The sequence below is a fragment of the Taudactylus pleione genome, unplaced genomic scaffold, assembly GCF_031769625.1.
Source record: "Taudactylus pleione unplaced genomic scaffold, aTauple2 ptg000113l, whole genome shotgun sequence".
Lineage (NCBI taxonomy): Eukaryota > Metazoa > Chordata > Amphibia > Anura > Myobatrachidae > Taudactylus > Taudactylus pleione.
Window position 1 is genome coordinate 5,432,308 of NW_028284515.1, and position 13,936 is coordinate 5,446,243.

Here is a 13,936-nt window from a genome sequence, read left to right on the forward strand (position 1 = left end):
AGTCTTCTGCACATGCGTCGCCCCATCTTGTCAGTGTGTATGACCGCCACAGTGGGACATGGACGTATTCCCCACCTAGCTCCAGAAACCCTGCTGAGTATCCTGCATATGTCATGCATTAACCTGCATATATCCACTAGATACCTGCACCATTACCTTCATACATCACCGGCTGGTGCTCTGCATGTTCATCTCAAGCTCAACTCTATCCAGATTACTGTGAGTACAGCTGTTCAAGCAACTTCTGTTACGCTAAATAAACCTCACACCTGGTTAAGTACTTGGGCTGTCTAGTGCATCTGGATTCTGCTGGTATTTTTGCTGACATTGTTGCAGTGTGCTGGAGGGAACACCCTTTTCTTCTGTGGTTCAGAGTAAACCCCGCCCTTTACAAGCACCTGTGCAATACCATTAAGCTGATGTGAGTGACCACTATATTTTTGCAGTTCTGAGAGGCATGAAGGGAGCCAGCATTGGGAGGATGTGCTGGTCTATATAGTGCCATTTGGAGGTTTCTGGGGTACCTCCTAGGTGAGTCAGCTCTCGGCTTATATATTATACATGTGCTGTTATTATACAGTACATCAATATGTAATTATATGACCCAGAGTGGGTGCTACTATTAGGTAGCATTAATTATTTTGTGGTGAGCGTTTGGGAGTGGGGCCCCTAGAGTTGCTCTTGCTGGGCCTTTTCAGGGCATCACCACTTAATTCACATAGATACCTTTTTATTTGTTTGTTTATTATTCATGTAATTTTAATTCTTTCTTATTATATTAACACTTATTGATTATCTGTACACATCTATACTTTACACTTCACTATCACCTTCTTTCCTTTTTTCGTGTGATGCCCTGGGGATGGTCCTTGGCTGGATTCTTTTGGGGTGCCCTGCGCCTCAGACGTGAACCCCATAATGTTAGGGACGCCGGTATAGAGGCGTCTTGATGCTCGCCCGGCGCTTTATCATATATTTGCAAATGTATGCTACTAATACCTCTGAATTTCTATTATCATGTAGGGTTCAAGTATTTTTGCTGATATTGTTGCAATGTGCTGGGGGGAACGCCCTTTTCTTCCATATATCCACTAGATACCTGCACCATTACCTTCATACATCACCGACTGGTGCTCTGCATGTTCAGCTCAAGCTCAGCTCCATCCAGTTTACTGTGAGTACAGCTGTTCAAGCAACTTCTGTTACACTAAATAAACCTCACACCTGGTTAAGTACTTGGGCTGTCTGGGCCTGATTCAGAGCCGGACGCTATTTGCTCGTTCAGAAAAAGGGGTTGGCTATTTAAATTAAGCGCTCGCTCTTTGCGGTCTGTTGACGCCTCTATGTCTGAACGAGCGAACGAAACATGCGTTCACTATTTTGGAAAAAACGCCCCCTGGCTGCTCGCATCATACGTCATCTCCGCTATTTGATTAATCGAGTACATCGAAAGGTGTATGAACTGCTCACAGTGCTTGTGGTAGCATTTTCCTACCGCAATCATGCGAGCAGTCCAGGCTAAAAGACAACCAAGTGACGTGGTCAATGACGCAGCTTTGTTAATTATGCACACCCTTAAAACGCCCGTTTTGACCGTTTGGCACGCCTGCGTTCGGATCTCCATTCCCCGTTTTCAAGCACCTTCCCCTGTTACCACCCACAAACGCCTCATTCTGTCACTCAAATTAGCAGGCATTCGCTATTTTGCGAGCACACGATTTTCGACCGCACTGACTGGTTCGCACATGCGTACTACAACCCATACGCATGCGCAGATGTGCGAACATCACTCGGAACGAACGAGCGGCCGCTTACGAGCGGCTCTGAATCAGGCCCTCTAGTACATCTGGATTCTGCTGGTGTTGCTATTATATTCTGCATTGTACTGCCAACAGCACACACATATCAACAGGCTGCACCTATCATCTGACAGAGCTGCCACATGCTCCCAACGCGTCTGTGTCTGTGGGATCTGGTAAGCGCTTCATTATTTTGCCAAACCCCAGGTTGCCTATACGGAGAAGAGGACCGACCAGTGGCAGGGAGTAGGTAAGTATGTAGTGTGAGTGCAGGTGAGTGAATGTGTAATAAAAGACTACAATTTGTTGTGTGTGTCATCATTTTTTTTACATATTTTTTTCAGAGTAGGGGTACAGGTGCCAGCATTAAATGGTTCTACAAGTGCCGCAAGGCAGGCTGGCTGAGACCTGTAGTTCCATTGTGTAGAACAATATTATTACTATTATTTTCAACCCATTACCCCTGCAGCCACTGCCACTGAGAGTGCAGGGAAGATCCCTGGGCTTTCAGTCCAGGGATGGTAGATCCCCGGGATGCGGGAACCCCATTTTTTGGGGGGTCGGGGGTCCCTACTTTCTTAGGATTGCCAGCCTTGGGCAGACCAGTTTGGGGCTTGAGAATGGTTTTGCAAGGAGACTCCATGCTGTGTGTCTCCCTGCTGAGCCATTACCACTATGGCTGGTTCGGCCCAGTGCTGTTTATAGGAAAATAGTTGGAACCCTGCATTAGTATTTCCCCCTGATTTTCCTGTACCAGAATGGGCTCAGAGGTCCAGGGCTGGTTCTGCTTTGGTGGAGGACCCCACACTAGTTTATTGTTGTTGTAATTTTAACACTTTCGTTACTGTATAGAACACAGAAGCCTGCATAGATCACGTTGATCTGTGCAGTGCTTCTGCACAACATGCTGCTGAGCAGGGGTCTATTTTAAACTTCTTTTTGCCCCAAGTTTGCTCCACTTACTAAAGCACTTGCAATTTGGTTCAATGGTGTATTGACTTCTAATTTGTGTGTTCAGTCGTATCTTGCATATAGATTTGTGTGCATTTAAGTGTTTGCCTTTAGTAAATCTCCGTGCTTAAAATTCAGGGGGATTCTCACAGGAATGCAAACTTGGACAGACATGATTCTTAGTAAATTTACCCCTAGGACTTGGCCCTATACTTCAATGGGCCACATTTTGAATTTTCCTATGCGAAAATTGTATTTCTAAGTGGGCTTCCATCAACATGAGAAAAAGATCATTCAAGCTCACAAATGTGGCATGTGTAATAAAGACAAATCTCTTTTCCCTCACTATCGGGATTCATTTTGGGCAAAAATGAAGATAACCGGCAGCATTTTAGGAGACAAAAAAGATTTAATGTAAATTAATAAAGGACGGATGTCCTAAATCATGGTAGAAGTGCCTTTTCCTGGGGCAGTCGTAAGAACCACAGTCATGGTTTACCTTGAAATGTGGTTGGTGGAAAAGTAGAGACATGTTTTCAAATTAAGTCGCAGTGCAGGTCCACATGTTTTGCATCAATGGGTCACGATGTTTTGGAGTATGGCTACTTAAAATACCTCAAACTAATAGTTGCTTCAGATTACTGTAGTTATGAGACCGGCGGGCACGAGGGCTGAAGCCCAACTAGGGACTTAAGATAGGCGTTGAAATACCACCTATCTTAATCCCGACGGCGAAACACAGAAGGACGCCTGCTTGAATGAGCCACGGGGGGGGAGGGGGAGATTTAGGTTACATAGCAGGGTTAGCATTAGGTTTTTTGGGGGGTAGGTTAGGGTTAGGCACCCCTAGGGGGGAGGGTTAGGGTTAGGCACCAATGGGGGGGAGGGTTAGGTTAGGCATTAAGGGGGAGGGTTAGGTTTAGGCACAAAGGGGGGAGACAGGTTTAGGCACTAACGGGGAGGGCTAGGGTGCGGGGTGGGGAGGGTTAGACTACAAGAAGGGAGGGTTATGGGGAGGGTAGGTATACTTACCTGACCCCTGTCGGGACACCAACCATCAGGATGGCGCTGTCGGTATTTTGACAGGAGGCATCCCGACAGCTGGCATTACATACCGATTCCGCTTCAGATATACTGAGATATACTCCTGCTATACTATACAGTCATCTGTAATTACAGATCACTAATCTTATGCCACATACATAATGTATTTACAGCATATTTTAAGGTTTAGTGTTCTTCTACAATTTCGTACTTCATACTTTGTCAAAATGGGTAGTTAATGATAACAACTGTATCATGGGTCCTGCAAGGAAACTGACAAACTTGTTCCTCCTTTCTTGGAAATATATTTATTCTCACTGGCAATATAAATATGTGTTTTTACTGTCATAGGCCAAGCATAAATAAGGCCCAGGGTCACACTCTAATTTCAGATGCCTTCTCCATGCTGAACATCAAATTTGTGGTGCCACCGGCATTGCAATGAGATACAGAACATAGCCATGCCTTAGTATCCTCCCCTTCACTTTGCACCATATTTATTCTCACCCCCGGCGGAGCTGAGGATGGAGCAGTGCAGTGAGCTGTACATGTTCTAAATAATATACGCCATCCAGTTCTATTTGGCATAATGCGAGTTGAGGGCACTAGTGTGTAGCATTGTCATAGGTAAGCAAGGTGACAGAGTTGGGGGGATTAATGGGGGATGTGATGATATGGGGGCACATTGGGTGGGACATGATATAGGAAGAGATTGGGGGCACATGATGAGAGGGGGGATTGTTGACATGAAAATAGTGCTAGACGCCCATCAGGACTGAGTATCCCTCTCCAGATTTCCCTGGAGGGTGTACACCTAATGAAATGCTCTTCACACACCACTAAGAAGGTTCATGTTATTCCAGAGTATATGTTTCTGTATTTGTAGCCCAGTCATAACCTGCAATAAATGTTCACCAAATGAGATGAGAACTTACTATTTCATCAGCCAAGTCCCGATGCAGTTGGTGAACTTGCTTCGAAGAGTGTAGTCTTCTTTTCCTTTCTTGCATCGGTTCTTGAAGTTGCAGGAATCGTACTTTAATATTTTGTTCCTTTTCGCTAAGTCCGTTGTCTGTATCAGGTGATGGTACATCTGGAACAACTTCCTCCATTTCTATCTTTTTATGATCTATCTGATCTTCAATTCTCTGCAGATATAACATGCAAATGAAAAATAATGGTCTACTGAATCCTAATAAATCTATAGCCATGCTTCAGGGAAAGAACATTCATGTGTTCTTAATTAATGGAACATGTCATAGGGAGACAATCTTGAGGATAAAACCAACAATAACTACACAGTAGAACACTAACAGGATGATGAAGACATTGGGGATAATTTCTAAAATTGAATGACAAAGAAATGCACTATGATTATTATTAAATTATTTTGATTAGTTGTTCTGAATATATCTTCTGTACTATTCCATTGAAGGGACTGAAATATTTTTCATGTCCATACATACTTTCTCCTATGCACATAACTAGTGATGAAAATCACATTTAAAAGCAATTGTCAGCATAGAACAGTAATGCTCCTTAGCATATTAAGTTCAGAGATTTAGGGGTCTATGTACTAAAGCTTGATGAGAGATAAAATTGTGAGAGAAAAAGTTTTGACCAATCAGCTCCTAACTGTCATTTTTCAAACACAGCTTGTAAAATGTAAATTAGAAGCTGATTGGTTAGTGCATTATCTCTCACAATTTTCTCTCTCTCCAGTCTTTGATAAATACCCCCCTTATTACAATATTACTTTGTAAAGCTCTCCTTCTTTCTCCTCCAACTACCACAGTCAGTGTCCCCAGTGTTATTTATTCTAGAATTCTGGACATAGAGGTGTCAGAGAGACACAGTAAGGGGTCTGCATATTAGGCATGCTCATTTCCTGGGCCAAACTGTGATTTACAGGTGTAAAATGCATATGTCACTCTTAAGGGGGAATTCAATTAGATGCAGGATTTGCCACATGGGGAATAACTCCAGGTTTAATAATATTACTGATAACATTTATACTTATTGCTGACTAATAAAACACTGCATTATTTAAAGTTTATTCAACACATATAGTGGAGACAGCCATTTTGTCAAATGAACAATATTCATGACAATGCAGACTGTCAATATTCTAAGGATCACTGACATTAGTAAGATGATGTCTCAGTCATATAAGTGAATAGATTGGCTGCATTCTCTTGAATATTTCCTTCCGTGGCCAATTAAATTTTGTATTGTCGGTTAGTAATTTTATTGCATAAAAGGAAAACAGAGATGCATTGTCATGTGATAAGCAAGCCTTCGAGACTGCTTACACAGAGCAAAGTCAGTTCACAGAGAGACTAGAGGGTATATTTACTAAAGGTCGATTTTAATCAATTTCAAATCGAACTAAATCGATGTAGTGTTTCTGGGGCACACATTTACTAACACTTAAAAAACAAACAAATAAAAATGTGTCTGTTAGTAAATGTGTGATTTAGCTCCAGAAACACAACATCGATTTAGATCGATTTAAAAATCGTTCAATATCGATTAAAATTGACCATTAGTAAATATCCCCCTTAGGTCACTTTTGGTAGTAATAAAAATAATAGAATAGTTGGAGCTGTGTATTCAAGCACAATACAAGATTTTGCACTTACCTTGTGCTTACTGAGAAGAATATTAACACTTGTCAAGTCCTTTCCATAGTCGTCAGAAGCTACCTGTAGCTCTATGTCCTTTGTCCAGTTAGCTATGTCTGCAAACCTTTGCTCATACAGCTCTGAGCGGTGGGCATCAAATAGAGACTGCTCTTTCTTGAGGGTTGTAGACTCCAGCTCATCCCATTGCTCATGCAGAGCATTAACCTTTCCAGAGATTATTGGGGCAAATTGTGGTTTTTCCTGTGCCAATTGCTTTTCTTCCTGAAGAAAGAGAAATTGAGAATGACATATTTTCATATGGGGTCAAAGTGACTATTTAGCACAATTTATCTGTGATTTAGGAGAGGGATCTGAAAATGTTAACTTTTATTAATTTCCCTTGTTTTCCCTAAAATGATAGCTCTCTGAGATGTCTTACCACTTGGGCCTATCCATTAGCAGATGTATTTCTGAGCGATGAAAGACAAAAGATATCTATTGAAAATTCCGGTGGCTGTGCTGAACGATATCTGTCATGTACATGACAGATTTCGGCGAATGATGAGCGGTATCGCATGATATCATTCAGGGAGTGGATTTTTTTCTCTGCTGCACTCTGCAGCTGCTGCTAATATCTTTCGTCGTTTACCGCATATAAAATGCACAATATTGCTAATATCGTACAGCTATATGCGATAATTGACCAACATGTTGGGGAGATGATAGATGCGATTTATTGCCCGCGAGAGTGCACATCTGTCATCGTTCAGGGCCTATCCATTAGCAGATATAATGAACGATTGAACGATATATCATTCAATCGTTCATTTTATCTGCTAAGACTCATGATTGTTTGTTCAGAAACAGCATTTCGTTCCTGTTGTGCCTTCTCTCCCCACGACCTTCCTGACACATGCACATATGCTGTGGGACAGAATCAAAATTAATTCTGCAAACCGTCGAAATGGCAAAAAAAAAATTCCATATAGAGTTAAATTATTTTTTTCAGATCCATTTTCTTCTGATCATGAGAAACCATTTTCAAAATAAAAAGATATCCGCAGCTTATCCTACTGAAGCTGCAAACCAGTGCAGTTTTTCCATCTATCAGAATATTTTAAAATGTAAGCCATCTTAATAGAACCTCACATCTGATTTACGTTTTCATTAGACAACTGTATTAAACACATATCTGCCTAGCCACAGTCCACAGTAACACTACCTATGACCGGGGGTATTCTCTGGTAGTGCAAAGAACCACACAAACAAACAAAGCATAGGTAAACAAAACAGTTATAAAACATTTACCTTATCAATCTTTTGTAGTCTATCCTTGTTGGAATCAATTTCCGCCCGGAAAGCTTGGTGTTTTAACCACTTGCTGTGTAAATTGTGAGCTTCTTCATAAGATGTATCCTGAGCTGTTAACATTTTTTCATTGATCCACAATGTTAACTGAAACATGAATTATAAGTGTTATTTTGATTGGTTATTTAGTCCTAAATTTGCAAAAATGAAAACAGAATTTTAGCATTATGGCTGACTGCTGGCAGTAGTACATTACTGGGAAATGTTTCCTTAGTTCCTTAAATTTGTGCTGAGTTTTTATTCCTGACTTTGTAGTTATGTGAATTTATTAATGGGTCTGTGGCCTACTCTTGTCGATGTTTAGCTTGTGATCTGGTTTTGTTATTCTGTTCTGAATGACCTGCCGATATAGTTAATGTTTCCCAAGTTTGACAGAGCCTATTTGAGGGCAATGCTAACTCATGCTTTCTCATACCAATAGTGTACACATAACCTCTCTTTTTATTTTATTTATAAGTTTTATTGCAGCGTGGTGGTGTAGAACAGAGTAACAGCCGTTGTGGTGGATCCAGAATTTAAATGCAATTTTGATATTTATATAACTATATAGTTTTAACAATAACACAGTATTCTGAATTTTATTTATTAAATCACTGACCCAGAGAAATGGTTAGAGTGTACTGCATCAACGTAGCTGTGTTTCAGAGGGGGTGGCACTCTAGCCCACAGTACACTAGAAGTAGGAATTTATATATTACAGGATTAATGGTTATAACTAATAACCAAATGTGGTCATCATAGGTTAATCTTGTAGATCCCGAAATTGAACTGTTACTACATTACTGTAATAGAGGCAGACAGCAGTCTAGCTGCTGGCATTATTTTTTCAGCCATTTACCTTCATTTTACACCATTGTGTGTTATGAATGTGATGCTACGTGCACCACCAGCCAAAGATGGAAGGACATTTCTAACAATGGCGTAGAGAGTCACTGACACAACACTGCCCACCACAGCATGCACTTCACACCAAGAACTTTATCTGGAGTCAATGGATCCCTTGTTGTCTTGGATCAGTTATAAAAGGCAGGACTTGCCTCAAATCATGTAAATAGAGCATGTAACCAAACATTTATTCTTCACTAGCACATTGCTGAGACCTTAACTCAACACCAATGCCCCTTATTATCTCTTTTGTGTGACCACTCATATAGCTAAGACCGGTGTTAAGAAACAGGAAAAGGAGGGTGGCATTGTAGTGTCTACACTACCTCAAAGCATCCAGCCTGCTCACCTATAGACGGCCATTGGATAAAAAGACAATTGAGCTTTACTTGTTAACCTCTAGGCAGGTTATTGGCAGCTATAAGGGCAACAAGGTCATTATTGGTGACCTGTATTGAACATTCTAAACAGTGGCAAGTGGAGAAGTTACCCAAAGCAACCAATCTGCTTTTAGCTAGCATTTATCAAGTACATTCTCTAAAATAATAGGCAGAAGCTGATTGGTTGCTAAGGGCAACTTCCCCACTTCAGGATTTCTGAACACATCAGAAACATTAAAAAGGGACTTGAGACACATAGTCTTTCTCAACACTTCAAAGACCGACATAATCAAGACCCCACAGGGCTTGACTCTATAGGGATTGAACTGGTAAACAAGAACTGGATACCTATGCCGGAAGCCAGATGCCCGGCATACCGAACGAAGGTAAGCCGGGCGGCGTGCATGGACAGCCACGGGCGGGGGAGGGTTAGGTTAGACACCCCCCGGGGGAGTTAGGGTTAGGCTAGGGGAAGGGGGGTTAGAGTTAGGCACCCCCAGGGGGAGGTTAAGGTTAGGCACCCCCTGGAAGGTTTAGGCTGTGGGTACGGGGGGTTTAGGTTTAGGCGCTTAGGGGGGGTTAGGGTTAGGCACTAGGGGGGAGGTTAGAGTTAGGCACCCCTAAGGGAGGGTTAGGGTTAGGGGGGGTAGGGTTAGTTATACTTACCTAAATCCCCTGTCTGGATTTTTACTGCTGTCGGTCTGCAGGCGTTGGGATTTGAACCGCCGGCCATAGGGCCGACGGTCATTCATACTGATTCCAACAGCCTGATCCTAAACCCATACCAGCCATCAGATACCTGATTTCGAGGTAGATTTAGCGACATTAGGGCCTGATTCAGACCCACTCGCGAGCGGCTGTCCGCTCGCAAGTGGGTCGATGGTCTGCACTGAGCATGCGCACGACGGAGGGAGCTCCGTCGTGCGCATGCGCCAGACACGACGAGCGAAGGACTTTCCTTCGCTCGTTGTGTCCGATCAAAGGGGGCGTGCTGTCAATGTTGATTGACAGCACGCCCCCTTTGGTGGGCGTGCCGGGGGCGTGCCTCCCTGACGGGGGCGTTCCCACGGGAACGCCTCCCGTCAGAAGCCGGCCCACTGACATCACTAGTGATGTCAGTGGGAGTGATTTTGGCTCTGATAGAGCCAAAATCACTCCGGAGCTTGCGGTTGAAAACCTCAACCGCAGGCTCCGGCTCGCAATTTCAATGGTCGCGATGGTCACAACCATCGCGGCCATCAAAATGCACGCTCGTATAGCCTGTGGGTGGTGACCCACAGCTATACGAGCGTCCAGGAGGACGCTCCATGAAAATGGAGCCCGGCCCTCATTCAGAGCGTGCGCTCTGCTCAGAGCGTACGGCTCTGAATGAGGGCCTTAGTTCCTTAAACATGAGACCATATATGGAATCACTAACACATAAACTTAATGAGTCCCCTGGCTGGTAACTGAATAAAGGTGAATCCATTATACTCCTATCCCCATTACTTCACCGACTTATACCACTTGCGATGTAGAAGCAATTACCTTTTTTGGATACCTATCATTAATTGATCTATAGATCTTTTAGTTATATTAAGAATACCATAAAGATATTGATAAGAAATCCCCTCCACCATACCCCTTGACCCTATGATAAAGGATATATATAATTCCACTGTAGGAATATTTCTGGGTTAATCTGATTCTATCAATATGTGTCCAGCCCCATCTAGGTTCATCCCATTACAGATAGGTCACCTCACAGAACCAGTATGAAGGCCGGCTCACTATTGTCCCGGGCTGAGGAACTTGGAATTGTGTACCCGAGCTGGGTTGTAAAACAGAGACACCTGAACCAGTAGGTAGTTTGAAATTGGATGGTTTAATGTAGTTTCTGCTCATACAGTAATAGAGGAGACTGTGATATGAGATGTTATATTATAGTCCTCTGTGCAGAGATAATGCAACTAGAAAATACTGAATAAAACTGTAGAACAAGGGTCTCTGAATAGTCACTGGACTTGGGAAAGGAATGAACTTGGAATATGACTCCGGACTGGAGTATCGAGGAATGGACTTGGAACTTGAAATATAACTCCGGACTGGAGTATCGAGGAATGAACTTGGAACTTGGAATATGACTCCGGACTGGAGTATCGAGGAATGAACTTGGAATATGACTCTGGACTGGAGTATCGTGGAAGGAACTTGGAATATGACTGCCTATGCCAGGCAGCACTCTGGGAACTGAGGCACATAGGTCAAGACCTGGGAATCAGCAATGCTATGCTAGGAAGCATAGGTTTCACACTGGGAGCTCAGGATCATAAGTCATGCAGCGGCAATGGACATTGTTGCATTGGCAACCAGCATGTGTTACAGGAAGGTATTTTATACCATCAGGCTGAAGCGGATGGTCTGGAGCAAGTGGAGACTGCTGCTGACTGGATGCACGAGTATCACCTGACCTGGCAGAAGATGGCTGCGCCCATGATCTGAAAAACTTGCATGCTGGCGCGCTGTGTGCGCATGGATCTGCGGCAGAGCGACACAGGCAACAGCGGGAATGCTGCAGACGATCCTCAAGCGGACGCCCTGTATTGGAAATCTCTGGAACAGCAGGCCGACAGGTCAGCGGGCAGTGATGGCACAGATGCATGGGAAGATGCAGTTGTCTGAGACGGAGGTCTCTAGCACGGTTTGTGACAACTATATTGTAGACTATACATGAGATCACCGTGTACCCAGCTCCAAAGTTAGCTGGAGGTTATACACGATGCAAGCATGCATGCCATACACCCGACTTTGAGAGATAATCACTCTCTCGGATAATGTTAACAGTTACCACGGTGTCCGTGCCACATCCCAGTGATGACTTATCGTGTCACAGACTTGTCTGCCCATCAGTATACATAAACCCACCTCCAAGATGGTGCCGACCATTACTCCCTGAGGAAGGCTCCACCACCTGCACTAGCACAAATCCTGTATATCCCAGTGTCCCTCCACCTGCCAAAGTCTCCTCCATACTAGGTGAGTTGAGCGCGCAGCCCCTCCTAAGTGCACGGACCACCTGGCCAACAAATTCTCGCGATATCGCGGGACCGGACGGGACGCGCTCACCGACACTGCAGGGACAAGCCAGTGGATGCACCAGCAGTGTCCACGGGAATATGATCCACACCACCGGCAGGGCCAGGAGAATGCGAAGACCGGAAGAGAACAGGAGCAGGACTGAGAACGAGGTGAGGCCTCACCATAGACTTATTAACTAAGACATACTAAGACTTACCGAGACTTATTAAAACCACGATACACCCAAACTGGGACTTTGACTATACACAGAGTGGGGTGCGGGACTCCCACTCCCTGATCGGTCACCAAGTGTCTGGACTGCATTTGAGACAGCCCATACACTTTGTACGTTTTTTTTAAAATACACCCTCCATATATTCCCTCCCCCTCCAAATATCTCTTATCCTCTTAGTAATAATTAGAGTTCTAGGTTCAACATTCCTGATTCTAATAAAACAATTTAATGGGATATTCACACATAACTTTGTATATGGTCATTTACATATAGTTCTTGGCATCGAGCAATCATCCATTTTCGCTGATATAGGGCGCAGTCCGTCGGCATACGTGTGTATTTGCACAAGTATGTACTCCTTTATATAACTTCCCCACTTGCCCACTTTTCCACTCATTTAAAGGTTTGATACATCTCCCCCTATATCTGGAATGTTCTGGGTACAAGTTTTTGCAAATGTGATAAACCATAGTCTGTTATGCAGACCCTTATCTGTTACCAAGTCTAATACAGTGTAAAGCCCCATTATGGAGCCTGGACAGAACCATGCAGTGATAACTGACAACCGTCCAGAACAGAGGGGTTACAGCGCAAGAAAATCAGATGCAAGAGCAGCACCATTAAGGGGAGGTGACATAAGGTAACTGACAGTCCTTTTACATGCTCTGATTTTGCCACCTCATGATAGACATATCCCTATGGGAGTGGTCAGTCTGTACATATCACACCTACAGAGCTCAGTAGAAGCACTTTAGACCTCTGTCAGGAAAAAAGGTGGAAGGGAACAGGGGTTACGTTATCCTCCCTGAAGGTAATATGGCAGGGACTTATCCAAAAGTAGACTTGACACAAATATAATAATAAATAAAGTTGTTAAAAAAAAAGATGCTGAATTACAAATGAAATGTAACAAAAGTTAAGTCCCCCAGGAACCAAAGATCCAGCCGCTCAAAGTGGGAGAACTGCCAATCTGCCGGTTGGGCAGAAATAGCGGTAAATAGTACCTTCTTTGACCGGCTGACGTTCTGGTTCAGGAGGGTCTAAATTCATGTGTAAGCAGAGGGGGAATGGGGCTGTCCAACATCACCAGCCAATTAAATTTAGCCCCTCCGGAACTGGGGATACAGTTGCTCTCACTGGGCCTGAATTCCCTATATCTTACATAGGGAAGGGCTCCGTTGGACCTGGTCGGCTTCTACCGCTTGCTGTCTCGGCCCGTTGGGCTGCACATTCACCCAAATTGGTGTGGAAGCAGGGGGGGGGAGAGGGGCTGTCCAATACCACTTAATTTTGGGCCACCAGAAACCGCCAATCCAGCCGCTCAAAGTCAGGCTTTCTCGGCTGACCGCCCTGGAGCCTGTCCCGGCTGGACTTGGCTTAACTCCGCCGGGCTCCCATGGAGCCCTGGAGTGGCCAGAAGGGTCCTGCACCCCCCCTGAAATAGCTTGAATATTAAGCCCCCCTGGATCCCCGTGGGGGCCGGGGATTAAAAACCAAATCAATCGCAATAACAAAAGTCGAGGCGCCTACTCTAGTGCTCTAAGTGTAAGTTTGGTGCAAGTTGTTGAGAGACCTGCTTTTGCGGACTTAAGC

General features: G+C 43.9%; 1 protein-coding gene across 2 annotated transcripts in view; it reads right to left on the bottom strand.

Moving 5' to 3' along the window:
- LOC148525068 (spectrin beta chain, erythrocytic-like) overlaps nt 1-13,936 on the bottom strand; it is a 142,097-nt gene that overhangs the window by 49,755 nt on the left and 78,406 nt on the right. For both annotated transcript variants that reach the window (XM_088471203.1, XM_088471201.1), the window contains exons 19-21: nt 7,727-7,873; nt 6,437-6,700; nt 4,730-4,942 (exon numbers count right to left, since the gene is read on the bottom strand). In XM_088471203.1, the coding sequence (XP_088327329.1) occupies nt 4,730-4,942; nt 6,437-6,700; nt 7,727-7,873 (624 nt within the window). The remainder of the gene's footprint in view (nt 1-4,729; nt 4,943-6,436; nt 6,701-7,726; nt 7,874-13,936) is intronic.